Source organism: Callionymus lyra, chromosome 13 (assembly GCF_982586985.1).
Source record: "Callionymus lyra chromosome 13, fCalLyr1.hap1.1, whole genome shotgun sequence".
NCBI lineage: Eukaryota > Metazoa > Chordata > Actinopteri > Syngnathiformes > Callionymidae > Callionymus > Callionymus lyra.
In genome coordinates, this window is record NC_141830.1 from 2,034,764 (window position 1) to 2,056,329 (window position 21,566).

Below are 21,566 nucleotides of genomic sequence, written 5' to 3' on the forward strand. Positions count from 1 at the left end.
TCAAGAAGACGGTTGAAGGTGAAGGAAGTGACATAGATATTTATTAATTAGTTATTATCTAGTTATTAACTAGTCATTATCGAGTGACCTTCAGTTGGTTCTGGATCATCGTCTGGAGACTCATCACGACTCGTGTTTTCAATCTTCACGTCCTCACGACGAATGAGGTCGACTCCAGCCTCTGAGGAGTCGCTCTTCAGACATGGTGCCTCGTGTTGTCGACGAGAAGAAGATGAAGATGAAGATGAAGATGAAGATGAAGACGATGAAGATGCTGGCCTTGAGGCTCGAGCACCTAAACGTTACTTACCTTCTGAGCAGTGACACGTTCTTCGAGGAACGAGGGAGAAACGAATGTTTAAAGTGTTGCTACATCACTTACAGAGAGAGACTTGAAGATCAGCTGATGAAACTCATCATGTTTTAATTATTACTTTATAAAGTTGCTCTGAAATCTGGACGAACGAGAGGTTACGAGAGTCCATGATGACGTAATAATGGCTTCACTCCTCCTCCAGCTGTGATCACGCTTTGTTTATACAACAAGTCCCTTGGAGGTGGAGACCATTGCCAATGCGTGGTGACAAAACTTCATGCTTGACCAATCACAGCAGAGTGGGTGTGGTTATGGTCAACAAGATTTAATCTCCAGAAAAACAAAGTGTTTTCAGTGGGCGGAGCTTAAGATCATTTTCTAATGTCAATGTTTTAATGAAAAGAGAGTTTTGTACAAACACACACTGATGATACAATAGAGTCACACATCAGTAACAACACACACACACTGATGATACAATAGAGTCACACATCACAACAACACTCACACACTGATGATACAATAGAGTCACACATCACAACAACACACACACTGATGATACAATAGAGTCTAACATCACAACAACACACACACACTGATGATACAATAGAGTCACACATCACGACAACACACACACTGATGATACAATAGAGTCACACATCACAACAACACTCACACACTGATGATACAATAGAGTCACACATCACAACAACACACACACTGATGATATAATAGAGTCACACATCACAACAACACACACACACTGTTGATACAATAGAGTCACAAATCACAACAACACACACACACTGATGATACAATAGAGTCACACATCACAACAACACACACACTGATGATACAATAGAGTCACACATCACAACAACACACACACTGATGATACAATAGAGTCACACATCACAACAACACACACACACTGATGATACAATAGAGTCACACATCACAACAACACACACACACTGATGATACAATAGAGTCACACATCACAACAACACACACACACTGATGATACAATAGAGTCACACATCACAACAACAACACACATACTGATGATACAATAGAGTCACACATCACAACAACACACACACACTGATGATACAATAGAGTCACACATCACAACAACACACACACACTGATGATACAATAGAGTCACACATCACAACAACACACACACTGATGATACAATAGAGTCACACATCACAACAACACACACACTGATGATACAATAGAGTCACACATCACAACAACACACACACACTGATGACACAATAGAGTCACACATCACAACAACACACACACTGATGATACAATAGAGTCACACATCACAACAACACACACACACTGATGACACAATAGAGTCACACATCACAACAACACACACACTGATGATACAATAGAGTCACACATCACAACAACACACACACTGATGATACAATAGAGTCACACATCACAACAACACACACACACTGATGATACAATAGAGTCACACATCACAACAACACACACTGATGATACAATAGAGTCACACATCACAACAACACACACTGATGATACAATAGAGTCACACATCACAACAACACACACTGATGATACAATAGAGTCACACATCACAACAACACACACACTGATGATACAATAGAGTCACACATCACAACAACACACACACACTGATGATACAATAGAGTCACACATCACAACAACACACACACTGATGATACAATAGAGTCACACATCACAACAACACACACACACTGATGATACAATAGAGTCACACATCACAACAACACACACACTGATGATACAATAGAGTCACACATCACAACAACACACACACACTGTTGATACAATAGAGTCACACATCACAACAACACACACACTGATGATACAATAGAGTCACACATCACAACAACACACACACACTGATGATACAATAGTGTCACACATCACAACAACACACACACACTGATGATACAATAGAGTCACACATCACAACAACACACTCAAACTGATGATACAATAGAGTCACACATCACAACAACACACACACACACTGACGATACAATAGAGTCACACATCACAACAACACACACACACTGATGATACAATAGAGTCACACATCACAACAACACACACACACTGATGATACAATAGAGTCACACATCACAGCAACACACACACTGATGATACAATAGAGTCACACATCACAACAACACACACACTGATGATACAATAGAGTCACACATCACAACAACACACGCACACTGTTGATACAATAGAGTCACACATCACAACAACACACACCCTGATGATACAATAGAGTCACACATCACAACAACACACACACACTGATGATACAATAGAGTCACACATCACAACAACACACAAACACTGATGATACAATAGAGTCACACATCACAACAACACACACACTGATGATACAATAGAGTCACACATCACAACAACACACACACACTGATGATACAATAGAGTCACACATCACAACAACACACACACTGATGATACAATAGAGTCACACATCACAACAACACACACACACTGATGATACAATAGAGTCACACATCACAACAACACACACACTGATGATACAATAGAGCCACACATCACAACAACACACACACACTGATGATACAATAGAGTCACACATCACAACAACACACACACACTGATGATACAATAGAGTCACACATCACAACAACAACACACATACTGATGATACAATAGAGTCACACATCACAACAACACACACACACTGATGATACAATAGAGTCACACATCACAACAACACACACACACTGATGATACAATAGAGTCACACATCACAACAACACACACACTGATGATACAATAGAGTCACACATCACAACAACACACACACTGATGATACAATAGAGTCACACATCACAACAACACACACACACTGATGACACAATAGAGTCACACATCACAACAACACACACACACTGATGATACAATAGAGTCACACATCACAACAACACACACACACTGATGATACAATAGAGTCACACATCACAACAACACACACACACTGATGATACAATAGAGTCACACATCACAACAACAACACACATACTGATGATACAATAGAGTCACACATCACAACAACACACACACACTGATGATACAATAGAGTCACACATCACAACAACACACACACACTGATGATACAATAGAGTCACACATCACAACAACACACACTGATGATACAATAGAGTCACACATCACAACAACACACACACTGATGATACAATAGAGTCGCACATCACAACAACACACACACTGATGATACAATAGAGTCACACATCACAACAACACACACACTGATGATACAATAGAGTCACACATCACAACAACACACACACACTGATGATACAATAGAGTCACACATCACAACAACACACACACTGATGATACAATAGAGTCACACATCACAACAACACACACACACTGATGATACAATAGAGTCACACATCACAACAACACACACACTGATGATACAATAGAGTCACACATCACAACAACACACACACACTGATGATACAATAGAGTCACACATCACAACAACACACACACTGATGATACAATAGAGTCACACATCACAACAACACACACACACTGATGATACAATAGAGTATATAGAGTATGAGTTTCTAAAGAGTCAACAATAGATACAAACAGAGAGATTCTCTGGTTATTGATATATTGTGAGCAGAAGCTCAAATGTTCTCAAATCACTTCTGACTGATTTGCATGGAAATGGAATTTCAGGTCAAGCATGACTGGTGTCTCTGACTGGTGTCTCTGACTGGTGTCTCTGACTCGTGTCTCCTCCTCTGACTCGTGTCTCCTCCTCTGACTCGTGTCTCTCCTGATCTTGCAGGTCGCAGTAGAAGACAGACTGAAGCTCCTTCAGGAAGCTCATCGAGACTTTGGCCCGTCTTCTCAACATTTTCTTTCAAGTAAGTGTCTTCATGTCTTCACGTCTTGATGTCTTCAGGTCTTTAGGTCTTTAGGTCTTCAGGTCTTTAGGTCTTTAGGTCTTCAGGTCTTTAGGTCTTTAGGTCTTCAGGTCTTTAGGTCTTTAGGTCTTCAGGTCTTCAGGTCTTTAGGTCTTCAGGTCTTTAGGTCTTTAGGTCTTTAGGTCTTTAGGTCTTCAGGTCTTCAGGTCTTCAGGTCTTCAGGTCTTTAGGTCTTTAGGTCTTCACGTCTTCTTGTCTTCACGTCTTCACGTCTTCACGTCTTGACGTCTTCATGTCTTCATGTCTTCAGGTCTTTAGGTCTTTAGGTCTTTAGGTCTTTAGGTCTTTAGGTCTTTAGGTCTTTAGGTCTTCAGGTCTTCAGGTCTTCATCTCTTAAGTCCTTCAGGTCTTCAGGTCTTCATGTCTTCATCTCTTAAGTTCTTCATGTCTTCATGTCTTCCAATCTTTATGTCTTCATGTCTTCAGGTCCTCAGATGTTCCAACAGTGGTATCTTTGTTCGCCACCGAATCTCTCCATCATTCATCCTCAGGTTTTCTGCTGCGCGTCATAATCATCCATAAGGTCCATATGTCTCTGCAGACACTCGCGCCTCCACTGAGCAGCTGAAGCTTAATTACAGCCTCCTCCCTTAAAGTGGTCATTAGCAGCGAGAGTTGACGAGAAGTGACTTATGCAGGATCGTTCCTCCAAGCAGCTGATGTCGCTCTCCATCTCTACCATCATCTCTACCATCATCTCCACCATCATCTCCACATCATCTCTACCATCATCTCTACCATCATCTCCACATCATCTCTACCATCATCTCCACATCATGCGTCCATTAGCGTCTCAGACCCCACGTGTTACGTTCAGAGATACTGGACCACTTGTAGGGTTCAGAGCTCAGACTCCACGTGTTACGTTCAGAGGTACTGGACCACTTGTAGGGATCAGTGCTCAGACTCCACGTGTTACGTTCAGAGGTACTGGACCACTTTTAGGGTTCAGAGCTCAGACTCCACGTGTTATGTTCAGAGATACTGGACCACTTGTAGGGATCAGAGCTCAGACCCCACATGTTACGTTCAGAGGTACTGGACCACTTGTAGGGTTCAGAGCTCAGACCCCACATGTTACGTTCGGAGATACTGGACCACTTGTAGGGTTCAGTGCTCAGACCCCACGTGTTACGTTCAGAGGTACTGGACCACTTGTAGGGATCAGAGCTCAGACTCCACGTGTTACGTTCAGAGATACTGGACCACTTGTAGGGTTCAGAGCTCAGACTCCACATGTTACGTTCAGAGATACTGGACCGATTGTAGGGATCAGAGCTCAGACTCCACGTGTTACGTTCGGAGATACTGAACCATTGTAGGGATCAGAGCTCAGACCCCACGTGTTACGTTCAGAGAAACTGGACCACTTGTAGGGATCAGAGCTCAGACCCCACGTGTTACGTTCAGAGGTACTGGACCACTTGTAGGGTTCAGAGCTCAGACTCCACATGTTACGTTCAGAGATACTGGACCGATTGTAGGGATCAGAGCTCAGACTGCACGTGTTACGTTCAGAGGTACTGGACCACTTGTAGGGTTCAGTGCTCAGACTCCATGTTTTGCGTTCAGAGATAATGGACCACTTGTACGGATCACAGCTTAGACTCCACATGTTATGTTCAGAGATACTGGACCACTTGTAGGGCAGACACTGCTGTGCTTCATCTTCCTGAAGCGTCCGACACGTCTCGTCCATCACGCTCTCGTTACTCTCTCAGCCTAATATTCCCTCAGAGATCAATAAAGTTCTGTTTCTCATCCCGTCCTCTCCGTCCAGCGAAATCTTCCAATCTCACTTTATCTTCTTCTCTTACTGTCTCTTCACGTCTCTATCTCTGCGAGAGAGTGTGTCGGGGGGAGGAGGAGGGAGGAGATGAATCAAGATCCTGCTCCGACTCCTCTCCAGAGCAATATCTCCAGCATCTTCTGACTCGTGTGAGACGACTCACCGCTTACAGCGACTTCATCAACGTCTGGTGTTGAAGGAGATCCATCGCCTCACGTTCACTGTTCATAAGTCGTTACTTCTACAAGTCGAATGTAGTTTGTTACTTTTCAACATATGATGAGACCAGAGAAATATGGAGTTAGTTTGCAGCTCGTGGCACAAACGTCTCTCGCTCACGGTCTGAAGCTCAAGTGAGCAGAAGTCGATTCCTTTCATGGATTTTTGTCTGATTTTACTGTGAATTCTGACAGTTTTGTCTAATTTTATGTGTAAATTTTACCAAATAAGTGACATCATTTAATGATTTCAGTTTATTCTTATGAAATTTTCATTAAAGTTTTTTATTCAGAGCATAAACATATCATTGTGTCAAACAGAAAACTATTGATGAACAAAATGAAACACAATAATACAGTTAAAAAACACAACCTTTGTGTTTTCAGTGAGTAAAAGAAGACGTTAGAATATAGTAGATTTGAGCCACAGTTTCTTAAATACATTTATCTGACACAGGAAGTTATTTTCTGCTGAAATGTTATCAAGAATTTGATTTTATTTCAAATAAATACAAGTGTCTGTGACTTGAACTGTGGAAAACCTTCTTGTAGTTTTAGACCCTGAAGTTCTGAGTTACAACACAATCGTTCTTCAACACATTGTATCGTTCTTCTCAGATTTACAGGTTTCTATGACAACAATGTTTTCTTTTTCAGATAATTATTTCACGGTGACGGTTGGAAACCAACACTAAAAAAACAAATGTTTCATGAACGTTCAAGCTTCACCAAAACAACATCTCAATGTGTTCTTCACCTGAGTTACCTTCTGAGGTTCATTCGGGTCTTTAGGTTTTTAGGTCTTTAGGTCTTTAGGTCTTTAGGTCTTCAGGTCTTTAGGTCTTTAGGTCTTTAGGTCTTCACGTTTTCAGGTCTTTAGGTCTTTAGGTCTTTAGGTCTTTAGGTCTTCACGTCTTCAGGTCTTTAGGTCTTTAGGTCTTTAGGTCTTCAGGTCTTCAGGTCTTCAGGTCTTCAGGTCTTTAGGTCTTTAGGTCTTTAGGTCTTCAGGTCTTCAGGTCTTCAGGTCTTCAGGTCTTCAGGTCTTTAGGTCTTTAGATCTTTAGGTCTTCAGGTCTTCAGGTCTTTAGGTCTTTAGGTCTTTAGGTCTTCAGGTCTTCAGGTCTTTAGGTCTTCACGTCTTCACGTCTTCACGTCTTTAGGTCTTCAGGATTTTCAGGTGTTCAGGTCTTTAGGTCTTTAGGTCTTTAGGTCTTTAGGATCTTTAGGGTCTTTAGGTCTTCAGGTCTTCAGGTCTTTAGGTCTTTAGGTCTTTAGGTCTTCAGGTCTTCAGGTCTTCAGGTCTTTAGGTCTTCAGGTCTTTAGGTCTTTAGGTCTTCAGGTCTTTAGGTCTTTAGGTCTTTAGGTCTTCACGTCTTCACGTCTTCAGGTCTTTAGGTCTTCAGGATTTTCAGGTCTTCAGGTCTTCAGGTCTTTAGGTCTTTAGGTCTTTAGGTCTTCAGGTCTTTAGGTCTTCAGGTCTTCAGGTCTTCAGGTCTTTAGGTCTTTAGGTCTTCAGGTCTTCAGGTTTTTAGGTTTTTAGGTCTTCAGGTCTTTAGGTCTTCAGGTCTTTAGGTCTTCAGGTCTTTAGGTCTTCACGTCTTCAGGTCTTTAGGTCTTTAGGTCTTTAGGTCTTCAGGATTTTCAGGTCTTCAGGTCTTCAGGTCTTTAGGTCTTTAGGTCTTTAGGTCTTTAGGTCTTTAGGTCTTCAGGTCTTCAGGTCTTTAGGTCTTCAGGTCTTTAGGTCTTCAGGTCTTCAGGTCTTTAGGTCTTCACGTCTTCAGGATTTTCAGGTCTTCAGGTCTTCAGGTCTTCAGGTCTTCAGTTCTTCACGTCTTCAGGTCTTCAGGTCTTCAGGTCTTTAGGTCTTTAGGTCTTCAGGTCTTCAGGTCTTCAGGTCTTTAAGTCTTTAAGTCTTTAAGTCTTTAAGTCTTTAAGTCTTTAAGTCTTTAAGTCTTTAAGTCTTTAGGTCTTTAGGTCTTTAGGTCTTTAGGTCTTTAGGTCTTTAAGTCTTTAAGTCTTTAGGTCTTTAAGTCTTTAAGTCTTTAAGTCTTTAAGTCTTTAAGTCTTTAAGTCTTTAAGTCTTTAAGTCTTTAAGTCTTTAAGTCTTTAAGTCTTTAAGTCTTTAAGTCTTTAAGTCTTTAAGTCTTTAAGTCTTTAAGTCTTTAAGTCTTTAAGTCTTTAAGTCTTTAAGTCTTTAAGTCTTTAGGTCTTTAGGTCTTTAGGTCTTTAGGTCTTTAGGTCTTTAGGTCTTTAGGTCTTTAGGTCTTTAGGTCTTTAGGTCTTTAGGTCTTTAGGTCTTTAGGTCTTCAGGTCTTCAGGTCTTCAGGTCTTTAGGTCTTTAGGTCTTTAGGTCTTTAGGTCTTCAGGTCTTTAGGTCTTCAGGTCTTCAGGTCTTCATGTGCTGAGGTTCTATCACGTCTGCTCTCAACACCAGGAATGTCAATCAAACCCTGGTTTCACATCTTTATCACAGTGTAGAAATATTTACAGTAAATCTGAGTCTCACACGAGTGTTTTCATGTCTAAACTCTTCACTTAAGTCTCCATGAAACGAGTATCTGTCGAAACATCTCTGAGCAGATTCTCTCACGTCGGCGACAAGTCGACAAACATTCTAATCGTCACAACATCTGATGCTGGTTTATTTTCTTCTTGCAGCGTCTGTGCAGCTGCCATGGCAACGAGCGGTTTCTCAGAACAAAGTTCCGTATTACATCAAGTAAGTGTCTTGTTTTTGATCTTCTATCACGGCGTGTTGTTGTTCTTTCACGGCGTGTTGTTGTTCTTCTCTCACGGCATGTTGTTGTTCTTCTCTCACGACATGTTGTTCTTCTCTCACGACATGTTGTTGTTCTTCTCTCACGGCATGTTGTTGTTCTTCTCTCACAACATGTTGTTGTTCTTCTCTCACGACATGTTGTTCTTCTCTCACGACATGTTGTTGTTCTTCTCTCACGACATGTTGTTCTTCTCTCACGACATGTTGTTGTTGTTCTCTCACGACATGTTGTTCTTCTCTCACGGCGTGTTGTTGTTCTTCTCTCACGACATGTTGTTGTTCTTCTCTCACGGCGTGTTGTTGTTCTTCTCTCACGGCATGTTGTTGTTCTTCTCTCACGGCATGTTGTTGTTCTTCTCTCACGGCATGTTGTTGTTCTTCTCTCACAACATGTTGTTGTTCTTCTCTCACGACATGTTGTTCTTCTCTCACGACATGTTGTTGTTCTTCTCTCACGACATGTTGTTGTTGTTCTCTCACGACATGTTGTTCTTCTCTCACGGCGTGTTGTTGTTCTTCTCTCACGACATGTTGTTGTTGTTCTCTCACGACATGTTGTTGTTCTTCTCTCACGACATGTTGTTGTTCTTCTCTCACGACATGTTGTTGTTCTTCTCTCACGACGTGTTGTTGTTCTTCTCTCACGACATGTTGTTGTTCTTCTCTCACGACATGTTGTTGTTCTTCTCTCACGACATGTTGTTGTTCTTCTCTCACGACATGTTGTTGTTCTTCTCTCACGACATGTTGTTGTTCTTCTCTCACGACATGTTGTTGTTCTTCTCTCACGACATGTTATTGTTCTTCTCTCACGGCGTGTTGTTGTTCTTCTCTCACGACGTGTTGTTGTTCTTCTCTCACGACATGTTGTTGTTCTTCTCTCACGGCGTGTTGTTGTTCTTCTCTCACGACATGTTGTTTTTCTTCTCTCACGACATGTTGTTGTTCTTCTCTCACGACATGTTGTTCTTCTCTCACGACATGTTGTTGTTCTTCTCTCACGACATGTTGTTGTTCTTCTCTCACGACATGTTGTTGTTCTTCTCTCACGACGTGTTGTTGTTCTTCTCTCACGACGTGTTGTTGTTCTTCTCTCACGACATGTTGTTGTTCTTCTCTCACGACGTGTTGTTGTTCTTCTCTCACGACATGTTGTTGTTGTTCTCTCACGGCGTGTTGTTGTTCTTCTCTCACGACGTGTTGTTGTTCTTCTCTCACGGCGTGTTGTTGTTCTTCTCTCACGACATGTTGTTGTTCTTCTCTCACGACATGTTGTTGTTCTTCTCTCACGACGTGTTGTTGTTCTTCTCTCACGACATGTTATTGTTGTTCTCTCACGACATGTTATTGTTCTTCTCTCACGACATGTTGTTGTTCTTCTCTCACGACATGTTGTTGTTCTTCTCTCATGGCATGTTGTTCTTCTCTCACGGCGTGTTGTTGTTCTTCTCTCACGGCGTGTTGTTGTTCTTCTCTCATGGCATGTTGTTCTTCTCTCACGACATGTTGTTGTTCTTCTCTCACGGCGTGTTGTTGTTCTTCTCTCACGACATGTTGTTGTTCTTCTCTCACGGCGTGTTGTTGTTCTTCTCTCACGGCGTGTTGTTGTTCTTCTCTCACGGCGTGTTGTTGTTCTTCTCTCACGGCGTGTTGTTGTTCTTCTCTCACGGCGTGTTGTTGTTCTTCTCTCACGACATGTTGTTGTTGTTCTCTCACGACATGTTGTTCTTCTCTCACGACATGTTGTTGTTCTTCTCTCACGGCGTGTTGTTGTTCTTCTCTCACGGCGTGTTGTTGTTCTTCTCTCACGGCGTGTTGTTGTTCTTCTCTCACGACATGTTGTTGTTGTTCTCTCACGACATGTTGTTCTTCTCTCACGGCGTGTTGTTGTTCTTCTCTCACGACATGTTGTTGTTGTTGTTCTCTCACGACATGTTGTTGTTGTTCTCTCACGACATGTTGTTCTTCTCTCACGACGTGTTGTTGTTCTCTCACGACGTGTTGTTGTTCTTCTCTCACGACATGTTGTTCTTCTTCTCTCACGACGTGTTGTTGTTCTCTCACGACATGTTGTTGTTCTTCTCTCACGACATGTTGTTGTTCTTCTCTCACGACATGTTGTTGTTCTTCTCTCACGACATGTTGTTGTTCTTCTCTCACGACATGTTATTGTTCTTCTCTCACGACATGTTGTTGTTCTTCTCTCACGACATGTTGTTGTTCTTCTCTCACGACATGTTGTTCTTCTCTCACGACATGTTGTTGTTGTTCTCTCACGACATGTTGTTGTTCTTCTCTCACGACATGTTATTGTTCTTCTCTCACGACATGTTGTTGTTCTTCTCTCACGACATGTTATTGTTCTTCTCTCACGACATGATGTTGTTCTTCTCTCACAACATGTTGTTGTTCTTCTCTCACGACATGTTGTTGTTCTTCTCTCACGGCGGGTTGTTGTTCTTCTCTCACGACATGTTGTTTTTCTTCTCTCACGACATGATGTTGTTCTTCTCTCAGGACATGTTGTTGTTCTTCTCTCACAACATGTTGTTGTTCTTCTCTCACGACATGATGTTGTTCTTCTCTCAGGACATGTTGTTGTTCTTCTCTCACGACATGATGTTGTTCTTCTCTCACGACATGATGTTGTTCTTCTCTCAGGACATGTTGTTGTTCTTCTCTCACAACATGTTGTTGTTCTTCTCTCACGACATGATGTTGTTCTTCTCTCAGGACATGTTGTTGTTCTTCTCTCACAACATGTTGTTGTTCTTCTCTCACGACATGTTATTGTTCTTCTCTCACGACATGTTGTTGTTCTTCTCTCACGACATGTTATTGTTCTTCTCTCACGACATGTTGTTGTTCTTCTCTCACGACATGTTATTGTTCTTCTCTCACGACATGTTATTGATCTTCTCTCACGACATGTTATTGTTCTTCTCTCACGACATGTTGTTGTTCTTCTCTCACGACATGTTGTTGTTCTTCTCTCACGACATGTTATTGATCTTCTCTCACGACATGTTGTTGTTCTTCTCTCACGACATGTTGTTGTTCTTCTCTCACGACATGTTATTGTTCTTCTCTCACGACATGTTGTTGTTCTTCTCTCACGACATGTTGTTGTTCTTCTCTCACGACATGTTATTGATCTTCTCTCACGACATGTTATTGTTCTTCTCTCACGACATGTTGTTGTTCTTCTCTCACGACATGTTGTTGTTCTTCTCTCACGACATGTTATTGATCTTCTCTCACGACATGTTGTTGTTCTTCTCTCACGACATGTTGTTGTTCTTCTCTCACGACATGTTGTTCTTCTCTCACGACATGTTGTTGTTCTTCTCTCACGACATGTTGTTGTTCTTCTCTCACAACATTTTGTTCTTCTCTCACGACATGTTGTTGTTCTTCTCTCACGACATGTTGTTGTTCTTCTCTCACGACGTGTTGTTGTTCTTCTCTCACGACGTGTTGTTGTTCTTCTCTCACGACATATTGTCCTCGTGTGTGTTGTTGTGTTACAGTGTGTGTTGTTGTGTTACCGTGTGTGGTCTGATCTCCTGACTCCCTCTCCGGGTCTGACGCTGATCTTTGTCTCTTCGCTGCATAATGTTCTTTCGCCTGCAATTATCTTCTTGTTGTGTTTGGTTGAGATTCTCTTCAGTCGACTTACGTTTTTAAAGCTAATCTTCGAACATCTTCACCTGCTCAAGAGAAAACTGCACTTATTATCAAACGTCTTGTTTGCAAATGTCAAACTTCATGTCTGTCTGTTCTCTTGCTTAAAAGGAAACTATGAAGGTTGTTTCTTGGAAAACACATTTGTATCGTTCAGAGTAGAATACAATAGAATACAATAGAATACAATAGAATAGAATACAATAGAATAGAATACAATACAATAGAATACAATACAATAGAATACAATAGAATAGAATACAATAGAATACAATAGAATACAATAGAATACAATAGAATACAATAGAATAGAATACAATAGAATAGAATACAATACAATAGAATACAATACAATAGAATACAATAGAATAGAATACAATAGAATAGAATACAATACAATAGAATACAATACAATAGAATACAATAGAATAGAATACAATAGAATACAATAGAATACAATAGAATACAATAGAATACAATAGAATACAATAGAATACAATACAATAGAATACAATACAATACAATACAATACAATACAAGATCCTTGTTTTATTCACTGTATTGTTGTTTTCACAGATGTAGAAATAAGACAAATAGTAGTTGATTTTGTTGCATGTTCTCTCTGATAATATTACTTATATATACTATATATACTTATATTACTTATATATACTATATATACTAATATTACTTAAATATACTATATATACTAATATTACTTAAATATACTATATAAACTAATATTACTAATATATACTATATATACTAATAATACTTATATATACTAATCTTACTTATATACTATATATACTAATATTACTTATATATACTATATAAACTAATATTACTTATATATACTATATAAACTAATATTACTTATATATACTAATCTTACTTATATACTATATATACTAATATTACTTATATATACTATATCAACTAATATTACTTATATATACTATTTAAACTAATATTACTTATATATACTATATATACTAATCTTACTTATATACTATATATACTAATATTACTTATATATACTATATCAACTAATATTACTTATATATACTATATAAACTAATATTACTTATATATACTATATATACTAATCTTACTTATATACTATATATACTAATATTACTTATATATACTATATCAACTAATATTACTTCTCAGTATTATTTTGATCTTTAAAGTATGTACTCTTTTTTGAGTATTGTTTTGATTGTTTAAGCGCTTTGTGACCCTGGTCTCGAAAAGCGCTATATAAATAAATATAACTTACTTACTTACTTACTTATATATACTATATATACTATTTGTATAGTGTCTTGAGATAACTTTGTTATGATAAGACACTTAAAATAAAATTGAATTGAATTGAATTAATATTACTTATATATACTATATAAACTAATATTACTAATATATACTATATATACTAATAATACTTATATATACTATATATACTAATCTTACTTATATACTATATATACTAATATTGCTTATATATACTAATATTACTTATATATACCATATATACTAATATTACTTAAATATACTATATATACTAATATTACTAATATTTACTATATATACTAATACATCTTATATATACTAAATATACTAATATTACCTATATATACTAATATTACTTATATATACTATATATACTAATAATACCTATATATACTAATATTACTTATATATACTATATATACTAATATTACCTATATATACTAATATATCTTATATATACTATATTTACTAATATTACCTATATATACTAATATTACTTATATATACTATATATACTAATATTACCTATATATACTAATATATCATATATATACTATATATACTAATATTACCTATATATACTAATATATCTTATATATACTATATATACTAATATTACCTATATATACTAATATTACTTATATATACTATATATACTAATATTAATGTTCTTACATCAGTGATGTCGCTTAAGGATCTTTTTCCTCTGCTGTGATTGGTCAAGTGTTTGTCACCGCGCTTCGTTAATGGTCTCCACCTCCAAGGGACTCTTGTATAAACAAAGAGTGATTACAGCTGGAGGAGGAGTGAAGCCATTATTACGTCATAATGGACTCTCGTAACCTCTCGTTCGTCCAGATTTCAGAGCAACTTTATAAAGTAATAAAGTGTAAAACATGGTCATGATGAGAAGTTACTGCGTCTTGAAGAACATTTATTACATGACACCAGAGTTGATACTAGTTGATGTTTAATGACACCAGAGTTGATACTAGTTGATGTTTAATGACACCAGAGTTGATACTAGTTGATGTTTAATGACACCAGAGTTGATACTAGTTGATGTTTAATGACACCAGAGTTGATACTAGTTGATGTTTAATGACACCAGAGTTGATACTAGTTGATGTTTAATGACACCAGAGTTGATACTAGTTGATGTTTAATGACACCAGAGTTGATACTAGTTGATGTTTAATGACACCAGAGTTGATACTAGTTGATGTTTAATGACACCAGAGTTGATACTAGTTGATGTTTAATGACACCAGAGTTGATACTAGTTGATGTTTAATGACACCAGAGTTGATACTAGTTGATGTTTAATGACACCAGAGTTGATACTAGTTGATGTTTAATGACACCAGAGTCGATACTAGTTGATGTTTAATGACTCCAGAGTCGATACTAGTTGATGTTTAATGACTCCAGAGTCGACACTAGTTGATGTTTAATGACTCCAGAGTCGATACTAGTTGAAATAAGTTCCACAGTTATAAGATACAAGTGACCTGGGTCTGCCCCGGGTCCTCCTCCCGTATGGAGTCCGTATGGATGCTGAGTATTTGACTCAGAACCGACCCCTGAAAGTTCCATTATCACCATCATTGGGTCGATTCCAAGTGTCCAACATCCTGACGAAGACTCTTTTTCACTGCGACAGCTCAGTCGTCCTGACTCTGACACTTTCATTCCACAAACTCTTGCTCGCCTTCCTCTATCTCTACTCTCTTTCATCTGCTATTTCCACTCTCTTTTCTCTGCCATTTTTACTCTCTTTTCTCTGCTATTTCTACTCTCTTTTCTCTGCTATTTCTACTCTCTTTTCTCTGCTAATTCTACTCTCTTTTCTCTGCTATTTCTACTGTCTTTTCTCTACTATTTCTACTCTTTTCTCTGCTATTTAAACTCTCTTTTCTCTGCTATTTCAACTCTCTTTTCTCTGTTATTTCAACTCTCTTTTCTCTGTTATTTCAACTCTCCTTTCTCTGCTATTTCGACTCTCCTTTCTCTGCTATTTCTATTCTCTTTCCTCTGCTATTTCTACTCTCTTTCCTCTGCTATTTTTACTCTCTTTTCTCTGCTATTTCTACTCTCTTTTATCTGTTATTTCTACTCTCTATTCTTTCCTATTTCTACTCTCTATTCTTTCATATTTCTACTCTCCTTTCTCTGCTATTTCTACTCCTTTCTTTGCTATTTGTACTCTTTTATCTGCTGTTTTTACTCTCTTCTCTGCAGTTTCTACTCTTTTATCTGCTATTTCTACTCTTTTCTCTGCTATTTCTACTCTTTTCTCTGCACTTTCTACTCTTTTTTCTTCTATTTCTACTCCTTTCTCTGCTATTTCTACTCTCCTTTCTCTGCTATTTCTACTCTACTTTCTCTGCCATTTCTACTCTCTTTTCTCTGCTATTTCGACTCTTTTCTCTGCTATTTCTACTCCTTTCTCTGCTATTTCAACTCTTCTCTGCACTTTCTACTCTTTTTTCTTCTATTTCTACTCCTTTCTCTGCTATTTCTACTCTACTTTCTCTGCCATTTCTACTCTCTTTTCTCTGCTATTTCGACTCTTTTCTCTGCACTTTCTACTCTTTTTTCTTCTATTTCTACTCTTTTCTCTGCTATTTCTACTCTCCTTTCTCTGCTATTTATACTCTACTTTCTCTGCCATTTCTACTGTCTTTTCTCTGCTATTTCGACTCTTTTCTCTGCTATTTCTACTCTCTTTTCTCTGCTATTTCAACTCTCTTTTTCTCCTATTTCTACTCTATTTTCTCTGCTGTTTCTACCTTCTTTTCTCTGCTTTTTCTACTCTCTTTTCTCTCCTCTTTCTACTCGTTAAACGTTGCTGGGACCTCCTGGAGTGAAGACCTCCAGCTGTAGTTGAGGGAAGACGATAGAATTCATGAAGAAATCCATGGTTGTTATTTCACTGAACTCTAGTTAATAGAACAAACGATGGTTTCTTCTCTTTCTCCTCATTTCTTCTCACTTTCTCCAGATGTTTAATATTCTCTCGCTCACGAACGCTGCCGCCGCGTTATCTGCTGCTAAACGCTCCGTCAGCTGATATTCTTCTCGCCTTTTGAGCTTCAAAAAGATTCTCTTGGGCAAATAGAAGAAAGTGAAAGTGAGGAGGTTTGAACCTTCTTCACGCTGTGTTGAGAGAATCTCTTCCTCCTCGCGCTGTCTAACGGACACCCTGGACAGCATCGCAGCTCGAAACGTTTTAAATCCAAGTTCACTCGCTGTTGTTTCAGGTTTTAAACACAAGATCACAGACAAAATAAACAGTGAAGTAGAATAAGTGTAAAATTAAAAGTAGTAGTAGAATTATTTGAAAAAATAGAAGTATTAGTAGTAGAAGTAGTAGTTGAAGTAGTATTGGAAGTAGAAGTAGTAGGTCAAAGTGGAAGGAGTCGAAACATATATTGAAGATTTTCCCCATTGAAATAAATGGGGTATAAAAAGAGGAATAAAAGAAAGAGTGGAAGAGATAAAAGAAAGATAGAACATAGCCCGCATTTCAGAAACGAGCTGAATTGATTAAAAGTTTGAACGGTTCAAATCCGATAAAAATTTGTGGGAGTAGAAGCGGAACAAAGTTTAGGTCAGAAGAAAACAGGATCTCAATTGTGTGACTGCTTCCCAGCATTCACACAATAAATCATCCTCAAACTAGAAAGAGTGCATTTCCGGAAGAAAATGCAGTGTGAATGCTGACTCTGCTGTGCTGTGGAAGTAGTAAATGAAGTAGAAGCAGTAGAACAGTAACAGTAGTAGTAGAATTATTAGAAAAAGTAATAGTAGTAGTAGCAAAGATAGTAGAAGTAGTAGTGGAATAAGTAGTTAAAGTAGAAGAAGTAGAAAATTAAAAGTAGTAGTAGAATTAGTTTTAAAATTAGAAGTAGTAGTAGAATTAGTTGTAAAATTAGAAGTAGTAGTAGTATTAGTAGTAGTGGAAGTAGAAGCAATAGAACCGTAACAGTAGTAGTAGAATCATTAGTAGAATTAATAGTAGTAGTAGTAGAAGTAGTAGAAGTAGTAGTGGAATAAGTAGTTAAAGTAGAAGAAGTATAAAATTAAAAGTAGTAGTAGAATTATTTGAAAAAATAGAAGTATTAGTAGTAGAAGTAGTAGTTGAAGTAGTATTGGAAGTAGAAGTAAAAGTAGAAGTATTAGGTCAAAGTGGAAGGAGTCGAAACATATATTGAAGATTTTCCCCATTGAAATAAATGGGGTAGAAAAAGAGGAATAAAAGAAAGAGTGGAAGAGATAAAAGAAAGATAGAACATAGCCCGCATTTCAGAAACGAGCTGAATTGATAAAAGTTTGAACGGTTCAAATCTGATACAATTTGTGGGAGTAGAAGCGGAACAAAGTTTAGGTCAGAAGAAAACAGGATTTCAATTGTGTGACTGCTTCCCAGCATTCACACAATAAATCATCCTCAAACTAGAAAGAGTGCATTTCCGGAAGAAAATGCAGTGTGAATGCTGACCCTGCTGTGCTGTGGAAGTAGTAGCTGAAGTAGAAGCAGTACAACAGAAACAGTAGTAGTAGAATTATTAGAAAAAGTAATAGTAGTAGTAGCAAAGATAGTAGAAGTAGTAGTGGAAGTAGTAGTGGAATAAGTAGTTAAAGTAGAAGAAGTAGAAAATGAAAAGTAGTAGTAGAATTAGTTGTAAAATTAGAAGTAGTAGTAGTATTAGTAGTAGTGGAAGTAGAAGCAATAGAACCGTAACAGTAGTAGTAGAATCATTAGTAGAATTAATAGTAGTAGTAGCATAAGTAGTAGAAGTAGTAGTGGAATAAGTAGTTAAATTAGAAGAAGTATATAATTAAAAGTAGTAGTAGAATTATTTGAAAAAATAGAAGTATTAGTAGTAGAAGTAGTAGTTGAAGTAGTAGTGGAAGTAGTATTGGAAGTAGAAGTAAAAGTAGAAGTAGTAGGTCAAAGTGGAAGGAGTCGAAACATATATTGAAGATTTTCCCCATTGAAATAAATGGGGTAGAAAAAGAGGAATAAAAGAAAGAGTGGAAGAGATAAAAGAAAAATAGAACATAGCCCGCATTTCAGAAACGAGCTGAATTGATTAAAAGTTTGAACAGTTCAAATCCGATAAAATTTGTGGGAGTAGAAGCGGAACAAAGTTTAGGTCAGAAGAAAACAGGATCTCCATTGTGTGAATGCTTCCCAGCATTCACACAATAAATCATCCTCAAACTAGAAAGAGTGCATTTCCGGAAGAAAATGCAGTGTGAATGCTGACCCTGCTGTGCTGTGGAAGTAGTAAATGAAGTAGAAGCAGTAGAACAGTAACAGTAGTAGTAGAATTATTAGAAAAAGTAATAGTAGTAGTAGCAAAGATAGTAGAAGTAGTAGTGGAAGTATTAGTGGAATAAGTAGTTAAAGTAGAAGAAGTAGAAAATTAAAAGTGGTAGTAGAATTAGTTGTAAAATTAGAAGTAGTAGTAGTATTAGTAGTAGTGGAAGTAGAAGCAATAGAACCGTAACAGTAGTAGTAGAATCATTAGTAGAATTAATAGTAGTAGTAGCATAAGTAGTAGAAGTAGTAGTGGAATAAGTAGTTAAAAGTAGAAGAAGTATAACATTAAAAGTAGTAGTGAACAAAGTTTAGGTCAGAAGAAAACAGGATCTCAATCAATTGTGTGACCGCTTCCCAGCATTCACACAATGAGTTGTTGTTTATTTCTTCTCTCGACTCGTAGCGCGAGCTCGCGCCGCGGTAGAAAAAAAACAAACACTCGCCATTTCAAAGGCGCTTTCTTTCCCAACCGCTTCACGTTCCACGAGGATCTGAAGGAAGACCTTCCGAACAAACAACTCAAATAAACATCTACAGCGACGTCGGTCCTGCGTGTGATGGAAGCGAAGCTGGAGCTGCTCGGCAGGAAGTCTCTCGCATGAGCCTGAAGAATAAACGCTTGAGCTCGTCTTAAACGACAGAGTCGTGTTCTGGCGTCTGTTTTATTCATGGCTGCACGTCTGCATCAAAGCACCCGCGTGGGCGACTGTGTTATCCTTCCATTTTTAATGTTCCAGTCTTGACGTGGCTTCGTCTTGTCGTTCGCAGTCACCAGACGCAGACCACCTGCTGGGATCATCCCAAGATGACGGAGCTCTACCAGTCCCTAGGTGAGTCCTGAACCTCCACCCCGGTCCCAGACCCGGGACAGCTGGCCAGGAAGTGACGGGGTTGTGAGGCTGTGACAGTAATGGATGATCTGAGGAAGCCTGGTGTTCTTCTGCCATAATGAGCAGCGGGGTGTTGTTGAGCCGCGAGACTCTGTTGCTGCTGACAAATGAGGCCGAGCTGCACTGAGACGGATCCGCAACTTTCTTTCCCGTCTGTCGACTCCAACAAACTTCACCGACAGAAAGTCTGTTTCCCAGCGAAGACGAATGTCCCCGAAGATTCAGCTGCAACTGCCTGAGTCCTGTCGTGCAGCAGCACTGATTGTGTGAATGCTGAAGGCAGTGACACCATTGAGATCCTGTGATTGTGTGAATGCTGAAGGCAGTGACATTATTGAGATCCTGTGATTGTGTGAATGCTGAAGGCAGTGATACGATTGAGATCCTGTGATTGTGTGAATTATGAAGGCAGTGACACCGTTGAGATCCTGTGATTGTGTGAATGCTGAAGGCAGTGAAACCATTGAGATCCTGTGATTGTGTGAATGCTGAAGGCAGTGACACTGTTGAGATCCTGTGATTGTGTGAATGCTGAAGGCAGTGACACCATGGAGATCCTGTGACTGTGTGAATGCTGAAGGCAGTGACACCATTGAGATCCTGTGATTGTTTGAATGCTGAAGGAAGTGACATAATTGAGATCCTTTGATTGTGTGAATGCTGAAGGCAGTGACACCATTGAGATCCTGTGACTGTGTGAATGCTGAAGGCAGTGACACCATTGAGATCCTGTGATTGTGTGAATGCTGAAGGCAGTGACACCGTTGAGATCCTGTGATTGTGTGAATGCTGAAGGCAGTGAAACCATTGAGATCCTGTGATTGTGTGAATGCTGAAGGCAGTGACACTGTTGAGATCCTGTGATTGTGTGAATGCTGAAGGCAGTGATACGATTGAGATCCTGTGATTGTGTGAATGCTGAAGGCAGTGACGCCATTGAGATCCTGTGTGAATGCTGATGGCAGTGACACGATTGAGATCCTGTGATTGTGTGAATGCTGAAGGCAGTGACACCATTGAGATCCTGTGATTGTGTGAATGCTGAAGGCAGTGACACCATTGAGATCCTGTGATTGTGTGAATGCTGAAAGCAGTGACACCATTGAGATCCTGTGATTGTGTGAATGCTGAAGGCAGTGACACCATTGGGATCCTGTGATTGTGTGAATGCTGAAGGCAGTGACAC

General features: G+C 38.7%; 1 protein-coding gene across 5 annotated transcripts in view; it reads left to right on the top strand.

Moving 5' to 3' along the window:
• The window catches only part of utrn (utrophin), a 262,181-nt gene that overhangs the window by 194,660 nt on the left and 45,955 nt on the right, over window positions 1–21,566 (top strand). For all 5 annotated transcript variants that reach the window (XM_087805312.1, XM_087805309.1, XM_087805311.1 and 2 more), the window contains 3 exons: window positions 4,251–4,329; window positions 9,055–9,115; window positions 20,259–20,320. In XM_087805312.1, the coding sequence (XP_087661438.1) occupies window positions 4,251–4,329; window positions 9,055–9,115; window positions 20,259–20,320 (202 nt within the window). The remainder of the gene's footprint in view (window positions 1–4,250; window positions 4,330–9,054; window positions 9,116–20,258; window positions 20,321–21,566) is intronic.